The sequence below is a fragment of the Felis catus genome, chromosome B3 (assembly GCF_018350175.1).
Source record: "Felis catus isolate Fca126 chromosome B3, F.catus_Fca126_mat1.0, whole genome shotgun sequence".
Classification (NCBI taxonomy): domain Eukaryota; kingdom Metazoa; phylum Chordata; class Mammalia; order Carnivora; family Felidae; genus Felis; species Felis catus.
In genome coordinates, this window is record NC_058373.1 from 7,017,459 (window position 1) to 7,035,623 (window position 18,165).

General features: G+C 55.7%; 1 protein-coding gene and 1 long non-coding RNA gene across 10 annotated transcripts in view; one reads left to right on the forward strand and one right to left on the reverse strand.

The window, feature by feature from the left end:
• Positions 1-1,708, forward strand: part of LOC123385802 — a 139,409-nt gene extending 137,701 nt beyond the window's left edge. For 2 of the 3 annotated variants that reach the window (XR_006598847.1, XR_006598849.1), the window contains one exon: positions 1,573-1,708. This is a non-coding gene — a long non-coding RNA (uncharacterized LOC123385802). The remainder of the gene's footprint in view (positions 1-1,572) is intronic. The other variant, XR_006598848.1, reaches the window with a different exon arrangement.
• On the reverse strand, positions 1,524-12,549 carry ISG20 (interferon stimulated exonuclease gene 20). 7 transcript variants are annotated; one of them, XR_006598845.1, is made up of 6 exons: positions 12,363-12,542; positions 11,825-12,076; positions 5,106-5,367; positions 3,469-3,669; positions 3,174-3,319; positions 2,232-2,290 (listed from the first exon to the last, which is right to left on the reverse strand). XR_006598845.1 is itself a non-coding variant. In XM_019831901.3 (4 exons), the coding sequence occupies exons 2-4, from the start codon at positions 12,050-12,052 to the stop codon at positions 1,672-1,674; spliced, it is 516 nt and encodes a 171-aa protein (XP_019687460.1). In that variant the 5' UTR covers positions 12,053-12,076; positions 12,363-12,524; the 3' UTR covers positions 1,524-1,671. The 7 variants fall into 7 exon arrangements, 2 of the variants coding, with proteins under 2 accessions (XP_019687460.1, XP_023110701.1); XR_006598846.1 differs by lacking the exons at positions 2,232-2,290; positions 3,174-3,319 and adding an exon at positions 1,524-1,758 and having other exon boundaries at positions 12,371-12,549; XR_006598842.1 differs by lacking the exons at positions 2,232-2,290; positions 3,174-3,319 and adding an exon at positions 1,524-1,758 and having other exon boundaries at positions 12,363-12,541.
• Positions 12,550-18,165: the final 5,616 nt, after the last annotated feature.

Consider the following 18,165-nt stretch of genomic DNA (forward strand, 5'->3'; position numbering starts at 1 on the left):
CAGCCGGTTCTGCCTTCGAGGCCTCCGGCCCAGCGGATGGCCCAAGGGCACCACCTGCTGGCCAGTCTCAGCCAGGCAAGGCGCACCCGGCTGCTTTGAAGGCTCCCCCAGATCATCCCAGCAGAGGGCCCGGTCACAGCCCTGGAAGTCAGGTGGGGGCCAGGGCAGGAGAGAGCAAGCTGCACCTCTCCGCATTCCCAGATGGGGAGGGAGTCCTCCAGGTCCCCAGAAGTCAGTGTGCGAGTGGGGGGCGCTGCTATTATGAGGCAGTCGGGCCTGGATTTAAGTCCCTAGTGTCCTTAACCTTACCTGAAGTCCCTCATCTGCGGGGTGGGGCCATTTGGGACACATTTCTCAGGGCTGTGGGCCTCTCTCTGCATGACCTGGCAGCCAGAGGGGATGGCAGGGGTCCAGCCTGGTGGCACCCGGACCATAGGCCAGTGGCTCTCAGCTGAGGCCACATGTTCAATCACCTGATGCTTAGCGGTGGCTTTCACAGCGTGGTCCTGGGCCGCCAGCATCAGTGAGGAACTTGTTAGGAATGCAGATTCTGGGGCCCCACCCCAGTCTGGCTGAGTTGGATAGTCTGGGGGGTGGGGTCCGGCACCCTCCAGGTGATGCCGATGCTTGGTCAAGTGTGAGAACACGGTGCTTAGGGACTGGGGTTGCTTAAAAAGCATCTCAGGTGCCTGAGGTGTCCTCGGCGCCAGAATCACCTGCCCCCCTCCCCCCAGGGTAATTCTGGTTTGGAGGGACCCCGCCATGGATTAAAAGTGCCAACTCTGCATCTGCTGCTTCCGATGAGCAGCGACTGCTCTGGTGTGCACCCTCCTCCCCACACGCCAGGCACGCCCTTCCGTCAGAGGTCAGGGACCCACAGCAGAGTGCAGTTGCTCTCCCTGGGGTCTCCCAAGACAATAACCCCCAGTTACTGACGTTTGCTGGGTGCTCAAGCTATGACAGGCGTGGTGCCAGGGGCTTTGTACGCAACGTCTCACGAGAACCCTAGGAATTGTTAGAATCCCCCATTTTACAGATGGAGAAACTGAGGCACAGAGCCATTAAGTCACTCGCTCTGGGTCACACGGCTCCTAAATGCCAGAGCCCGGAGTCCAGCCTCGTTCTCTCTGACTTCAGGGTCCCCTGCCTTTGCTTTCTCGTTTTACAAGAGGAGGGGCAACTTGCTGAAGGTCACTTCGGGTAGCGCCCCCCACAGTCTCTGTACCTTGGCTTCCGGGCTCACCAGGGCCTTGGCACCCATTCCAAGATGACACGAACGGACCTCTGAGCCGGGTGCCACTCCCCTGGGCATAAGCGCAACAGGAGAGGGAGGCAGAGGCAAGGGTATTATTTAGCTGCATACCACCTAGATTCCTCAAGGATTCCAGATTATTAAAGAGACCGACATACGCTCCCCAGCCCCCCATTCCAGCCCCGTCTTCCCTGTTGTCTAAGCCTCACGTGGACCACGGCCCGTCACCGTGACCCGGCTCCGAAAAAGGCAACAGGAGTAGCCACTGAGGTAGCAGAAAAAATAAACCATTTTACTACTAAAGACACGTTTTCCAAAAGCAGGGGAGTTGGTGTCCCGAAGAGAAGAAGACCCTGGGGGAGTCCCTGCGGCAGGGGCCGGCTGGAGCTGCGGTCACCCAACCACCGGGCCGGCAGCCCTCAGCGGGCCCGAATTTGCAGGGAGATTCGGTAGAGCTCCATCGTTGCCCTGGCGTCTTCCACCGAGCTGTGTCCAAACTGGCTGTTCTGTAGACACATGGACAGAGCGGGGGCGGGAGGGGGACTTGGGGTAGGGCTGAATGCAGAGACCCCTTGTGACCTGGGCCTTCCCCACCTGCACCCCGGTTTCCCGGGCCCTGAGGGGGGTCGGTGGGTGAGCAGCCCCAGGCTTCTGACACCCTGGACTCCGCAGGCGGCTGGAGCAGGCCCAGCTTCTCCTGTCTGACCCAGAGCTGGGGCACTAGGCCCAGGCATGGCCAGGCACAGCTTCCAGCATCCGGAGAACCAGGCTGTGTCCTCGAGGTGCTTATAATCCGGTGAGGGAGGAGGGGCTGCAGACACACAGACACAGAGGGAGCTCCAGGGGACCAGGCGAATATAAAAAAAATACTCCAGGGCACCTGGATGGCTCAGTTGGTTAAGCCCCGACTTCGGCTCAGGTCATGATCTCACAGTTCAGGGGGTTCGAGCCCCGTGTCCGGCTCCGTGCTGACAGCTTGGAGCCTGGAGCCTGCTTCTGATTCCGTGTCTCCCTCTGCCCCTCATGCTCTGTCTCTCTCTATCTCAAAAATAAATATATGTTAAAAAATTTTGTTTTCAAATGCCAAAATGATGTTTGTAAATGCTACTTGCTCAGCACTTGGGTGAATCCACGTGCTGTGTATTCTGTCCTCCGTCCTGCATGCCACAAGGCTAACGGAGGGGTCCAAAATCAGGCTTGTCCCCTGCTCCCTCCCCAGTTCCTGGTGCCCTCCCCTCCCCGCCCTCCTCCACTAAGACTCGCCTTTCAGATTCCTGCAGACCTGCTTTCCTTCATCCCTCCGGACTAATGGGCCACCCTCCCTCAACCCAGGAGTCCCTCAAGCACAAGGCCAGCCCTGCTCAGCCCTCCGTGTCCAGCATCCTGACCAGCCCGGCACAGAGTAGGTGCTAATAAATACCTCCCCCACGTGGACCGTGGCTGCTGGTGTCCGGCCCACCTCCCTTGGCCCTGCCACCTCCGTGAGCCCCCAAGGACCCCCCTTCTGGGCCTCGCCAGAGACTACGAGTGCCGAGAAATGGGGGCTCCAGGAGCAGCAGCAGCCCTGCCTGCTGGGAGCTGTGTGTAAATACCGCCGCTCCCTGGAAAAGATCTGAGGGCTGCGTTTTACCCTATTCCAGAGGCCCGCAGTGGGATTAAACGTCAGTTATCGGGGCGCCTGGGTGGCTCAGTTGGTTAAGCGTGGGCTCAGGTCAGGACCTCAAGGTTAGTGAGTTCGAGCCCCGCATTGGGCTCTCTGCTGTCAGCACGGAGCCCGCTTGGGATCCTCTGTCCCTTACCCCCCTCTTTCTCTGCCCCTTCCCCGCGCACACTGGCCCTCTCTCAAACATAAATAAACATTAAAGAAAAAAACTTCAGTTATCCACAGAGTAACTGGCTGGAGTTTAAAAACAAACAAGACCTATATTGGGCGCTGGGCTCCACCAGCACGTCCCGGGGTCACCTCTGGAATGAACCTCCTGCGCTCGGGTCCTCGTCCAGGGCCGGCTGCTGGGGAACCCCGAGGCCGGCACCCCTCCTCGCTGGCAAGCACACAGCCTCTCAAGGCTGTGGGGGAGATGCAGAGCGCCTTCGGGGTCCAGTGCTGGTTCTGGAGCCCCTGGGGGTGGTGGGCGGGCCCTGGGGGGGGGAGGGGCGCGGGCCCTGGGGGGAGGGGCCAGCCCCCCCCCCCCCCCCCAAAGCAGGCAGGTGCTCACCTGGATGCGCCGGCCGAGGAGGCGCTCGCTGAGCACGCGGAGGGAGACGCGCTCGCAGTCCTGCAGGCCGGCCTCCCGCCACAGCAGCCTGTCCACCGACGTGTCATAAACGGAGTAGTCGTTCATGTTCTCCTTCAGCGCCTGGAAGTCGTGCTTCAGGTCGTGGCCCACCACCAGCTTGCCCTTCAGGAGCCGCAGGATCTGTGGCCAGGGAGACGCGCGCCCCGCACGTCACACGGGGTCCTCCGGGCGCGTCTGGGCCGAGTGGGGGTCCTCGCGGGTACCGGAGGGAAGCAGTCCCTCCTCGACTTGCTGTGTGGCTCTGAGCAAGCTGTCCTCCCTCTCTGGGCCTCAACCCTCTCTATCATCTGTATAATGAGGAGGCTGGACCGGGCCTCTCCTCATGCGCGAGTAACGACAGTGGCACCTACTGAGCACGCCCGTGTGCCAGGCACTTATCTAAGTACGTCACCTGTGTCACCCTGTCAACAAGCCTGCTGTGACAAGCAGGTGAATGACTTCCCGAAGCTGCCCGCGCCTTAAACCCCAGAATCCGCGAGCACCTTACACGCGGAGAGAAGTTAAAGCTGCAGGCGGGCTTGGGGTGCAAGGTGAGAGGTGATCTGGGCTACCCGCATGGGCCCAACGGAATCGCAAGGGCCCTTCCAGGTGGAGGGCCCTGATTTGCCCTGAGAACCTGACCTGCTCCTGCTGGCCTTGAAGGAGGAGGAGGGGGCCCCGGGTGGAAAAGGTGAGGAACGGCACTCCCCTGCAGAGCTTCCAGAAAGGAACGCAGCCCTCCCCACCCTTCAATTTCAGCCTTTGAGACCCGGGTCAGACCGTGGAGCCGTGGAACCGAAGGATAACCCGTTCGTGTGGCTTTAAACCACTAAGCCTGTGGTTTTGTAGAAAGCAGCCGTAAAAAGCTAACGCAGCCCATGTTTTGTGGATGAGAACAAAAAAGTGGAAGCACTAAGGGAGTGAAATAATTTGCCCCAGGTTACTCTTCAGGATCTTAAAGCAAGTTTGCGGATTCCTTGACTCCGGCTCTCACAAAAGATGGAATCCAATTGAATTGAATATGGGCCTGCCCGTGAGACTTCTGACTTCTCTGAGGGCCAGTGTCCCAGCAGCCCGGAGCTGCCCCGAAGCCACCGTGCTGGAGGGACCACTGGAGGCAGAGAGCAGAGTCTGAGGGGCCCCAGGCCAGCCACGGGATGGGTAGGCAAGCCAACCTCCCAAGGTTCCAGCTCTGGGCCTGCCGGGTGCCTCTGCCTCAGCCCAACGGCTGTCCCCATCCGCCCCTGACCAGACTGCAGGTGCAGGAGCAAAGTAAATATTGACATTGTTTGAACCACTATGTTTGGAGGCGATTTGCTAAGCACCATTAGGTAACTGGGATGGCCACACAGCTGGTTAGTGGCAGGGCCAGCCTTCAGAGCCAGCGGACTGCCCGTTACGAGCACACTTAGGAAGAGCAGGCCTGCTCCTGGCGTCCACCAGCCCAGGGGCCGAGCTTCGGGGAGTAACCGCTAAAGTACCCAAGCCTCCCATCTGGACTCCGTCTCCACTCCCCTCCCATGGTGGCCCTGGGGACAGCCTCCTACCTACGGCCACACAGGCTCCCCTTTCTTTACCTGGGCTGTCACTGGAGAAGGATGGACGGGGGCTCTGGGGCAGAGCTGTGTCGGGCCCCAGCTGGAGGGGCATCTTGGGGCTCAGGCCCCCCTCTGGACAGCTCTCCCATAGCTTCTGGCCTGTCTTCTGTGCCTGGGGAAGGAGACTGCCACCTGGCTGACACCCTCCCGTGCCCTGCTTCTGTTTCTGGTGGCCTTCTGAGACATCACGGGGGACATTGGTATGCTCTCCCTTGGCGACCACAGGATCACTGGGGCCACTCTGCAGAAGAGGAAGCCAAGGCTCAGAGAGATGAGGCGACTTGTCCCTGGCCACAGTGGTGGAAGCAGGGCTCCGTCCATCTACCGTCAACAGGCAACGTCACCCCACCCTGTTCACACGGCTTTGTCAGGGCCTCCTCTGGACGGAGCCCACGCCTAGGGCCTGGGGAAGCTCTCCTGAGGAATGGACCGTGCTGGTTCCAGTGGATGTTTGGGGTGGGAGTCACCTGGTGAACCCAGAACTCTGGATTTCACTTTTTTTTTCAATGTTTATTTATTTATCTTAGAGAGAGAGAGTGAGCAAGAGAGTGGGGGAGGGACAGAGAGAGAGGAAGACAGAGAATCCCAAGCAGGCTCCGCACCCAGCTCAGAGCTGGCCGCGGGGCTCAGCCCCACGAACCGTGAGATCATGACCTGAGCCGAAATCAACAGTTAGACGCTTAAGCCCCTGAGCTGCCCGGGCGCCCCTGGATCTCACGTCTCTAACAGGTGGGGCTGGTGTTGCTGATCTAGAGGTCACCTGAGCGGTGAGGACACCGGCCCTCACCAGCAGCTCAGTCCTACTGTGGAGGAAAGGGCCCCGCCAGCCCGTGGCAGAGGGGTGGCGCTCACAGGCCCCGCAGGGCAGCTGTGGGTCACACACCTTTTCTTGCTCACATTCTTTGTGTTCCCGAACAATGTGGCCTGTTTCCCCCAACGAGGAGCTGGCTCAGGCCCAGTTCACACAAAGCCCTGAGGGACTGTCTGCCATCCCAGAAACCGCTGCACTGTTCCCAGGCGGAAGAGGACAAGAGTCATCGTGAGGTAGATTCCTGGGAAATTAATCACTTCCTGAGCCCCAGGGTCCTGGCAGGGGGTGGCTACAGTCAGCACCGCTGGGCTCATGAGGAGAGAAATAAAATGGGGGGGGGGGGTAGACAAGCAGAAGGAATCAGGAAAAAAAGAGATGAGTCTATTTAGCAGAGAGATGTCAGCAACGTTTCAGGCCAAAAACATGCTGGGCACTGGGCACTGGGCAGAGAGGGACTGCTGGGACTTGCTGTGTGCTCTCATGGAGGTCACAGGCCATCTCTGGGCTTCGGTTTCCCCATTTGTAAGGCAAAGGCCTGGAGAGGTGAGGCCCATTAGCAGCCAGGGCTCCCCCGGCTTTCTGAGACAGGGCCGGGGAGGGAAGAGGGGGACCTGCCGGAGCCAGGGATGGGGAGAAGGTGCCAGCTGGCAGGACCTCAGGGCTTTGTGACCTGCTGGCCGCGGGACCTGCCCTCAGTCAGTGTCAGGAGTGCCAAACACAGGGGGCGGAGACTCGAATTCCTGGAAAGAACTGAGTGGGGAGGAGGGACAATCACCCATCTGCTCTCACAGCGCCAGGCCAGACCTCTCAACCCGGGTATTCTGATTTCCATGTCCCAGAGGAGGGGCCTGGGGACCAGAGAGGTGACAGCTGGTGACTTGAGAGCTGCAGTGAGGTGTCCAGACCTGCCTGACCCCATCACTGTTATTATAGTTGTTATTACCACCTGCTGAGAACCTGCTCCAGCGTCATTAATGGCGGAGCGGAGAGCCATGCTGGGCCCGGGGCAGCGCCCAGATCTCCCGGATCGGGGACGTGGCCCCTACAAGGCCGGGATGATCACACCATCTTACCAACAGGGCAAGGGGGCTACAGAGCAGCGCGTACCCGTGTCACACGGCAGGGTAGCACCAGGACCAGTGGCCTGTGTCTGCCTGGAGGGTCCTTCTACTGCAGTGCCACTCTTGTTCCAAGTATTCCCCGGATGTTCCTGGTCGGAAAAATCACCTGGGGCCCTTATGAAAAATCTAGAGGGCCAGGCCTTACTGTCATCTTCAAGAGTGGCCTCAGTCTCCCCTTTCCTCCTGTCCCCTGCCCAGTTCTGCAGGTGGCCCTGCCCCAGCCTGTTCCCCGCACCCCCTAAGACTGCTTATGCCAGGGGAAACCTGGACGGTGAAGTCACCCTCCTCCGTCTGGCCAAGCCCCAAAGACACCTGCCCCAGAGACACCTGAGCGGGGGCGGGGCCCCAGCAGGAGGCACTCGGCCCAGTAACTCCTTGTTCACAGGCTACTGTGGCCTCTCTTCTGTCTGCGTTTCCCTCCTAAACCGGGATGCTTCATGGGATTCAGCTGTTTTGTTTGCCAACTAAAACTGTAATTATCCCTCCCCAAGCCTGGTCAGAGGGTAGATGCGACTCAGTGTACCGGGTTAACATGAAAGGAGCATTAATTTACAAAAGTGAGTTACACGCCATTAAGAATTACAATTAGGAAAACAAAACAAAACAAAACAAACAGCATTAATTAACTCACCAGGTGAGAGCCCTGAATCTGAACACTGAGTTGTATCACGGTTTGCTGTGTGTCCTTAAGCAAGTCACTGCCCCTCTCGGGACCTCAGTCTCCTCCTGGGTTCTCTTCTGAGCTGGCAGCCTGATTCATGGGGCTCTATAGGCCAGTTTCTCAACTTCCACACTTTCTCTGGTGTGTGTGTGGCTGGGGGAGGGGCCGTCCCATGCATTAGAGGATGTTTGGCACTATCCTTGGCCTCTACCCCCTGGATGTCTGTAGCAGGCCCCCTGCCCCACTTGTGGCAACCAGAAATGCCTCAGATAGTGAGACATTTGTCCCTTGGGGGCAACACCCACTCCACATTGAGAACCGCTGCTCTAGATGATGTCAGACCTAGAGATTTCGGAAGGTAACAAGCGATTACTTTCCACTATGAAAGTAATGTAACCGGACACCTGGGTGGCTCAGTCAGTTGAGCGTCCAACTTTGGCTCAGGTCAAGATCTCACGGATCGTGAGTTCGAGCCCTGTGTCGGGCTTTGTGCTGACAGCTCAGAGCCTGGAGCCTGCTTCACATTCTGAGTTCAAGCCCCACTTCGGGCTCTGTGCTGTCAGCGAAGAGCCTGCTTCTGATCCCCTGTCCCCCCTGTCTCTCTGCCCCTCCTCCGCTTGCACTGTCTCAAAAATAAACATTAAAAAAAAAAGGTAATGTAACCACTTTACCAAAAATAAGAATAAAAAACAGGAGGGGGGATCCCCTGCACGATCTCAGTGCCCTATGGTAGCAACCCTCCAGGGTGGACTGTGGGGGGCTTAGTGGATCCCCAGAAACCCGCTGGCTGCCATGGGCCGGTCTATGGCTCACCACTGGTGGGACCCAGTCACCACTCCTAGGGGAGGAAGAGACAGGTTGGTGAGCAGCCTCTGAAAGTTGCCTGCGTGAAACCAAAGCCTGGCGAGCCCTAATCTCACCTGAGAGGCGTCACCCGGCGCGGGAGGCAATGATAGGCTTCTTCCCTTTGGGAGCTCTTCACATCTTGGGGCCCGTGAGCCCGGTCTCTGTCTCTGGGATTAGAACACTATGGGTGATGGAGTGGGATCAAGCGGCCTTTGTGTCCTGGTTCATGCAAACAAATGACAGCCGTTGCCTTCTCCCTCCTGGGCTCAAACATGGGGTGCCTAGCACTGTCCCACGCATATACTGCATGCTCAGCATTCACGGAGCGTGTACACACGTGGATTGTGGGATCGGAACATTCCAGAGCAAGCTCTGGAGCCAGAATTTGAGTCTCTGCTCTACTCCTTCCTTGGACAGTTGGCTCAGCCTTGTGCCTCAGTTTGCTCATCTGTCAAATGGAGTAATGACACTGGTTAACTACTTCCCGGGGTTGTTGTGGAGAGTAAAGGCAGTGGCGTGTGGAAAATACTTAGAACGGCTCCAGGACACGGTGCTGGATACGCCCATGCTGCTTCGTCACCCCTGTGCTGTAGATGTGCCTCCTGAAGGCACAGAGAGGTTTAGCAACGAGCCAGAGGACACAGAGCCACGTCCAGACAAGTTCTAAAGACAGGGCACTTGCTCTCCACCTCCCAGGCTGTGTGCGTATCACTGCATCTTAACAGCAAAGGCCAGCACGAGGGCAGAGGCGATTTCGTTCCATGCCGCTGCCAGAACTCTGTATTTTGTGAAAATCGGTTCAACTGTAGTCCCCCAAACATTCTCAGGGTACCTTCTGTGTGCAAAGCACACCATCCAATCTGGGGGCAGATAGAATACACAGCAGGAATGTGGAACGAGGCAGGCCATGTGTGTGGACAGACAAGCTTTAAAGTACAGGGGCCGGGGTGCCTGGGTGGGGGCCCGGGCGCCTGGGTGGCTCAGTCAGTTAAGTGTCCACTCAGGTCATGATCTCACGATTCGTGAGCTCAAGCTCTGTGTCAGGCCCTGCACTGTCAGCAAGGAGCCTGCTTTGGATTCTCTCTCTCTCTCTCTCTCTCTCTCTCTCTCTCTCTCAAAAATAATAAACAAAAATAAATAAATAAAGCACAGGGGCCACAGCCAGGAGAACTGGAGCCCCCCACTACAGAGTCCAGTGTGGGGAGGTAGGGGTGGTGGACAGGGTGGGGAAGGGCATCAGGAAGGACTGCTCTGGCCTGGACCAGGGGCAGGGATGGGAGAGGGCAGGGGGAGGGGCTTGGAAGAGCACTGGCTGGATGATGGCTGAGCTGTAAGGGCAGGCAGGAAAGGCAGGTGGGTAGGGTTTGGACGGCCATGAGTGTGTGCTGGGGGGACCTCAGGCAATGGGGAGCCATGGGAGGTATTTGAACACTGGCGGTGTTCAGCCACGTGTGGCTGGCAGCCCCCTGTTGGACACACAGCCCTAGACTTCTGAGCCTGAGTTCTGAGTCCTGACCACATCTAGTTACCTAAAACTTTGTGAGTCACTTGGTCTTGTGGGTTGAATTGTGTCCCCCCCCCCCCGCCCCTGCCAACAATTCCTGTGTTGAAATCCTACCCCTAATAGCTCAAAATGTGACTTATTTGGAAACAGCGTCATTGCAGATGTAAGTACTGGTCGTCAGGTCATTAGGGTGGGCCCTAATCCGATATGGCTGGTGTCTTCATAAACGGGAAGTGGGGGACACAAAACACGCACACAAGGCAATCGCCATTCGAACAAGAAGGCAGATATTAGGGTGATGCTTCTACAAGCCGAGAAACACCGAAGACTGCCAGCGGACCCCCAGGAGCTGGGAGAAAGATGTAGACCAGACTCTCCCTCACAGCCTCAGAAGAGACAAATCTCTGCTACCGCCTTGAGCTCAGACCTCCTGCCTCCAGGACTTTGGGACAGTACATTTCTGTTGTTTGAGCCCCGCAGTCCGTGCTACTCCGCCATGGTGGCCCGAGCAAACCAATACACTTAGTTCAATCAGGCCTCAGTTTCCCCATCTGCAACATGGGGATAACAGACGCTCGTAATAGCTAACATTTTTGGAGTCCTTACATAATACAGGCGCTCCCTCTAGGCGCTTTCTCAAGCCTCACAATAATCCTATGAGGTTGCTGCTGTTATCGTACCCAGTTTCTTTCCCAGGTGGGAGAAACTGGGTGCAGAGAGGCCGCCCAGGTAACTCGCCCAAGGAGCTGCTAAGTCACCGGCCGAGATTCAAAACCGGCCCCTCCCAACTGTGAGTTACCGGCTCCTGGGAGGCCTCGCGGCAGCCATTCGGGAGGCGTGAGTGAGCTCCGGGCGGCCAGTGCCCAGGATTGCACCCGGCGAGTAGCCTGCGCTCAGTAAACAGTAGCTACCGCCGTGGGTTTCTCTGCAGCGCCTGGAGCCTGGCACGCACGTGGTGTGCACAGTTGGGACGGACCGCGGTCCCCTCTGTTCTTCGGGGACTTCCCCGAGCCCCGGCAGCCTAGATACTGATGAGTTCACTCGCCCCTCCAAACCTTCCCAGAAGGGACTAAAGCAGGTGCTAGACTTTGCTTCCCGTCTGGTGATTCAAAGAAACAGAAACAGAAACAGAAAGCGGAGACTGGAAAAGTCATCACAACAAGGTGAGGCAGGAGGGTGGGAGGTCCTGGGGTCACACGCTGACCTCTAGCCGACGGTAGGGCCCTACTGTGCGGTCTGGGAACAAGCTCCCGGAGCCTGGGGGTGGGTGAGGGGGGCCTCTGGCCTGTTCTTCAAGACCTGGGGCCCGCTACCAGGGCCCAGCCGGCGAGGGCCTCACTTTCCTCATTTCCTCACGGGGTTCGCCAGTGGCAGCTCAGGGCAGAGCAAAGAATCACGCTGTGGGGGGCATCAGGGGTGCTCAGTTCCCCCCATCACAAGACCAGCAAGGTGGACCCGATGCCCTGAAAGCTGCTCCCAGACGTGAGTCTAAGGTTGTCTGATGGGAGGAAGGCTTCTCAGGGACGTGAAGAAGACACCAACAGGTTTCTCCGTGCCCTAGTCATGCAGAGGCAGAGGGGGGAATCTTCCACAGCTGGGGTCACAGGTCACAAATGTGGCACCTGGACGAGGTGCCGGGAAGCGTGTGTGCAGATGGCGGGCGGCTGTCCGCAGGTTCCCCTCCCCCCATCCCCCTCCCCCTCCCCCCTCCCCCCCCCCCCCCTCCGCCTGGCTGGCACACCGCCCTCCACTCACCTCCAGCCTGGCCACGGCAAATGGCGTGGCCTCCTGCATGTGCCAAGGTGTGATCCCACTGATCAGGGTCCTGTAATCAGTGATCTCCCCTTCCGGCCGGATGAACTTGTCGTAGAGCACGGTGCCGTGGAGGTCCACGAGGCTGCAACGAGCCAGGCCGCTCTCCCCTCGGGGCCCCAGCCCCACCATCTCGCAGTCCATGGCCACCACCTCGGTGCCGCTCTCCATGTGTCACCAGGACCCGCAGACGCGCTGGACAGGGGAGGCGGGAGGGGCATCACTCGAGGGCCGACCGAGGCCTCGGGGGTCCTCGGCCACCACCCAGCCAGCCTGTCCCCTCTGCCCTGTCTGTCATGAACGCCATCTGGCAACAGGGGAAGCTGGCCCCTTGCCACCCCGCCCGGCTTCCTCAGCCCGGCGGTCCCAGGGCCTCCGGTCTGGCCCAGCAGCCTTGGGACCGCCGGGCCCCCTCCCACCCGCTCCCCTGGCCGCGGCCCTGCGGAAGCGCCTTGGCCTCGCCGTCCCAGCCCCCACTCACCTGCCCACCTCTGGTGCCTTCGGCTCACATCGGCCACTCTGGTGCCCCTTCTCAGCTACTGCACTTGCTCTTAGCTGTGACTCATCTCTGACTTCAAGCCGGGAATCCTGACTCTGTTTCAGTTTCTGGTTTGTTATCAGGCGAAGTCAGGGGTGGGAGGCCGGGGCGGGGTGGGAGGCCGGGGCAGGGCGGGGCAGGGCTGCTCCTTAACCTCAGGCTGCTGGCAGGTGGGGGGCCCAAGGGCCTGAGTCACCACCGACAAAGCCTTCCCCCCCCACACACACACACCACACACTTAAGTGCTCAGAAGAGCCCTCCCCTCCTCAGATGATGCCGCTGACGTGGATGCAGCAGACTGCCACATTTTTCTTTCCTTTCTCACCCTCCGCCTGCCTGTAGAATAAACCTCCCCAGGATGGGAGCCCAAGGAATGTCCCACAGCTTCCGGGGCCATTACCAATCTGACACTCTGTGAGGTCTCCCATGGGGGCAGGGGGAGCTGGCTTGTGGGACATTGAGGCTATTCATAGGAAGGGCATGGAAGGTTGCGGTGTGAGTAGGGCTAGCCTCACCCTCCGACCCAGGGAAGCCAAGCAGGCAAGGAGGGAGCCCCTAGACGCTCCAGTGCTTTGGGGGTGCCTCAGAAACGACCATCTGCCTGCCCTCAACGGGCTCCGCCTCCAGCTGGGTTGACACTATTTGAGGACAAGGAAAAGAAAGCCTGGAAGGAGCCCCCAGCAGCCCAGCCAGCCATACTTCCTGGGGCTAGACCCACTCCCAGGCTCCTGACCTCTTACAACAGTGCCTGCCACGTAGAGCGTTCAGTATTTATTGACTAGATGAATGAGTTACAGCTGGGACAAAAACAAGCCGGTTTCAGTGAGGAAGTCGTCACCATATTCTGCGGCGAGATTCTTGCCCCTTGGAGCTCTGCCTCCAAGTTATCTATCCCTTTGTTCCTTCTCCCTTGGCCTCCCGCTGAGGCCTTTTCTGGCCTCTATTTAAAAACTGTACCTCGAGGCACCGGGTGGCTCAGTTGGTTAAGCATCCAAATTCGGCTCAGGTCATGGATCTCAAGGATCACGGGTTCGAGCCCCGTGTCTGGCTCTGTGCTGACAGCTCAGAACCTGGAGCCTGCTTCACATTCTGTGTCTCCCTCTGCCCCTCCCCCACTTGCGCTCTGTCTCTTTCTCTCTCTCAAAAATAAATAAACGTTAAAAATGTTTTTAAAAAAACGGGGGGCGCCTGGGTGGCTCGGTTGGTTAAGTGGCCGACTTCAGCTCAGGTCGTGATGTCACGGTTCGTAAGTTCGAGCCTTGCATCAGGCTCTGTGCTGACAGCTTGGAGCCTGGAGCCTGCTTCAGATTCTGTGTGTCTCTCTCTCTGTCTGTCCCCCCACCGCCAACCCCCGCTCACACTCTGTCTCTCTCTCAAAAATAAAGATTTAAAAAAATTTAAAAACTGCACTTCAAAAAATTAAAAATAGAACTACCCTACCACCCAGCAATGACACCACTAGGAATTCATCCACAAGATACAGGAGTGCTGATGCACAGGGGCAGAGGTACCCCAATGTTTATAGCAGCATTTTCAACAATAGCCAAATTACAGTAAGAGCCCAAATGTCCATCAACTGATGAATGGATAAAGATGTGGTTTATAGGGGCGCCTGGGTGGCTCAGTCAGTTAAGCGTCCGACTTCAGCTCAGGTCATGATCTCACAGTCCGTGAGTTCGAGCCCTGCGTCGGGCTATGTGCTGACAGCTCAGAGCCTGGAGCCTGCTTCCGATTCTGTGTCTCCCTTTCTCTCTGTCCCTCCCCTGCTCATGCTCTGTCTCTTTCTATCTCAAAAATAAATAAAACATTAAAAAGAAAAAAAAGATGTGGTTTATATATACAATGGAATACTACTTGCCAATGAAAAAGAATGAAATCCCGCCATTTGCAACAATGGGGATAGAACTTGAAGGTATTCTGCTAAGTGAAATAAGTCAGTCAGAGAAAGACAGATACCATGTGTTTTCAGTCATATGTGGATCTTGAGAAACTCAACAGAAGACCATGGGGGAGGGGGAGGGGAAGGGGAAAAATAGTTTCAAACAGAGAGGGAGGGAGGCAAACCATAAGAGACTGTTTATTTTTTTTAATTTTTTTTAATGTTTTTTATTTATTTTGGGGACAGAGAGAGACAGAGCATGAACGGGGGAAGGACAGAGAGAGAGGGAGACACAGAATCGGAAACAGGCTCCAGGCTCCGAGCCATCAGCCCAGAGCCTGACGCGGGGCTCGAACTCACGGACCACGAGATCGTGACCTGGCTGAAGTCGGACGCTTAACCGACTGTGCCACCCAGGCGCCCATAAGAGACTGTTTAATACAGAGAACAAACTGAGGGTTGATGGGGTGTGGGAGAGGGGAAAATGGGTGGTGGGCATTGAGGAGAGCACTTGTTGGGACGAGCACTGGGTGTTGCATGTGATGAACCACGGGAATCTACCCCCAAATCCAAAAGCACACTGTATGCACTGTATGTTAGCCAATTTGACAATAAATTATGTTTTAAAAAAACCACAACTGTACCTCCAATCCCTTCTGGGTTTCCTCTGTAGGAATAGTTAGCATCATCTGAAATCCCATGTACTTTACTTGCTCCTCTCCTCCTCCCCCTCTGCTTGTTTTGCTGCAGGGCGCCCGGCACCTGCACCGAGAGAACCCCCCGGATCTGTGTTGCATTTTTTCCCAAGGCCTTGGGCACGCTGAGGTCAGACAGGGGCCCTCTGACAGCCTAGGGGAGAAGCCCCTGGCCCCAGCCAGGGGGATGGGTGGGGGGAAGAGCTTGGAAGGGAGGCTTTCCCGGGTTTAACTGGTGTCACCCGTCGGCAAGGCTGCAGCCCTCAGGTCAAGTGACAGCAGGAAAGTCCCTCAAGGCAAACCTCTCAACCTTACAAGACACACATCCTGCCTCAGTCGACCCACCTGTGACCGTACAGGGTGGAGAGGCTGCCACTGGGTGGCACCAAGCGCGGGCTGCAGGCTAAGAATGGATGATTCCTAACAGCGGGTAGGACACCGCTCCCTACAGGCACCCTGACCTTCTGTCTCAGCGGGCGTGTGCTCAAAAATGTGCCTGTGTGGATTTCTAAGGTGTATGTGGCAGGTAGGACCAGCTCAGTCAAATGGCAGCAATTAGGTGTGGTTCACTTTAATACATGTGAAACTGCGAATGGAACACGGTTTTCAAAAGAAACACAGGGCGCCTGGGTGGCTCAGTCGGTTGAGCGTCCAACTCTTGGTTTCGGCTCAGGTCATGATCCCGGGGTCATGGGATGGAGCCCCGAGTCGGGCTCCGTGCTGAGCATAGAGTCTGCTTGAGATTCTTTCTCTCTCTCTGCCCCTGCCCTGCTCGCACACGCGTGCTCTAAAAATAAAATAGTAAGATAATATAAAATAAAGTAAATAAAATTAAATTAGGGGCACCTGGGTGGCTCAGTCGGTTAAGCGGCTGACTTCGGCTCAGGTCATGTTCTCACGGTCCGTGAGTTTGAGCCCCGCGTCGGGCTCTGTGCTGACAGCTCAGAGCCTGGAGCCTGTTTCAGCTTCTGTGTCTCCCTCTCTCTCTGACCCTCCCCCGTTCATGCTCTGTCTCTGTCTCAAAAATAAGAATAAAAAAACGTTAAAAAATTTTTTTTAAATTAAATTAAATAAATACAATACAATACAATACAATACAATACAATACAATACAGTAATAGGAGCACCTGGGTGGCTCAGTCTGTTGAGCATCTGACTTTGGCTCAGGCCATGATCTCATGGTTTGCGAGCTCGAGCCTTGCATCCGGCTCGCTGCTATCAGCACGGAGCCTGTTCTGGATCCTCTGTCCTCTCTCTGCCCCTCTTCCACTCATGCTCTCTCTCTCAAAAACAAACATTTTATTTTTTTATTTAAAAAAAAATTTTTTTTTTAACGTTTATTTATTTTTGAGACAGAGAGACACAGAGCATGAATGGGAGAGGGGCAGAGAGGGAGACACAGAATCAGAAGCAGGCTCCAGGCTCCGAGCCATCAGCCCAGAGCCCGACGCGGGGCTTGAACTCACGGACCGCGAGATTGTGACCTGAGCTGAAGTCGGATGCTTAACAGACTGAGCCACCCAGGCGCCCCAAAAAACAAACATTTTAAAATAAACAAATCGCTCTCCCTCTGCTCTTCTCCCCCATTAGCGCTCTCTCTCTAAAACAAAACAATAAAAAAAAATATTTTACAAGACACAAAAAGTGAGGGGAGCCTGGGTGGCTCAGTCGGTTAAGCATCCAACTTCAGCTCAGGTCATGATCTCATGGTTTGAGTTGAAGCCCCTCGTCGGGCTCTGTGCTGACAGCTCAGAGCCTGGAACTTGCTTCCGAATCTGTGACTCCCTCTCTCTCTGCCTCCCTCTACCGCTCACACTCTGTCTCTTAAAAAAAGAGATAAATGTTAAAAAAAATTTTTTTAAAGACACAAAAAGTGAAAAAAACTCCTATATGTCAACAGATACGCAAAAAGATATTCAAGATCTCTAGTTATTAGGGAAACGCAAGTTGAAACCAGAATGAGATTATCACCCCACACCCGCTAGGATACCTACCAAAAAAAGATAAACGAGTAAAACCAAAAACCAAAAACCAAACAAAAGCCAAAAAACCCCAGAAAATAACAAGTTGTTGGTGAGGATGTGAAGAAATTAGAAAGCTTGTGCATTGGTGCTGGGAATGTAAAATGGTACAGCCGCCGTGGAAAATACTGTGGCCGTTCCTCAAAATATTAGATACAGAACTATGATACGATCCAGCAATCTTACTTCCAGGTATACACCCCGAAGCACTGAAAGCGGATTCCAAAGAGACACTGCACACCTGTGTTCACGGCAGTGTCACAACTAAGCAGGGGAAGAAAGCCAAGTATTCACTGAGGAGTGACTGGATAGCCAAAATGTGGTACATGCACCCAAATGACTATTCAGCCTTAAAGAAAGGAAGGAGATCCTCCTGCATACTAAACATGAATGAACTTGGAGGACCGTACACTAAGTGAAATAAGCTAATCACAAAGCCAAATATTGGACGATTCTACTTCGATGAGGCATCTAGTAAACATCATAGCAACAGGGGTGCCTGGGTCGCCCAGTCGGTTGAGTGTCGACTTCGGCTCAGGTCATGATCTTGTGGCTCATGGGTTCGAGCCCCGCGTCGGGCTCTGTGCTGACAGTTCTCTCTCTCTCTCTCTCTCTCTCTCAAAAATAAACATTAAAATAAATTGTTTTTAGTAAAAAAAAAAAAAAAAAAATTCATAGAAACAGAAGGCAGGATGGCAATTGCCAGGGGCGGGGGGGAGGAGGGAATGGGGAGTTAAGTGTGAAATGAGCAGTTTCAGTTTTGCAAGATGAAAAAGCCCTGGAGATTGTACAACGAGGTAAATATACGGAACACCACTGAGCTGTGCACCTAGAAATGGTGAAGACAGTAAATTTTATGTTATGTGTATTTAATCACAATCAAACCCAAAAATTGTCTTAAAAGAGTGAGTCCACAGCTTCAGCAGAAGCAAATTAAATAAACTTTATGCTCTACAATAGGGCAGTGATAAAATTTTAAAAAATAGGGACGCCTGGGGGCTCAGTCGGTGAAGCGTCCGACTCTTGGTTTTGGCTCAGATCATCACCTCAAGGTTCATGAGATCAAGCCCCACGTCGGGATCTGCACTGACAGCGCAGAACCTGCTTGGCTGCTTGAATTCTCCCTCTCTCCCTCTCTGTCCCTCCCCGGC

Excerpts from the sequence above, each read along its gene's own strand:
- ISG20 (XM_019831901.3), bottom strand. The coding sequence starts at position 12,052 with ATGGAGAGCGGCACCGAGGTGGTGGCCATGGACTGCGAGATGGTGGGG. Across the intron at positions 3,670-11,824 it reads TTGCCGTGGCCAGGCTGGAG|ATCCTGCGGCTCCTGAAGGG; the intron begins GTGAGTGGAGGG and ends CCCTGGCCACAG. Across the intron at positions 1,759-3,468 it reads TCCTCGGCCGGCGCATCCAG|AACAGCCAGTTTGGACACAG; the intron begins GTGAGCACCTGC and ends ATGTGTCTACAG.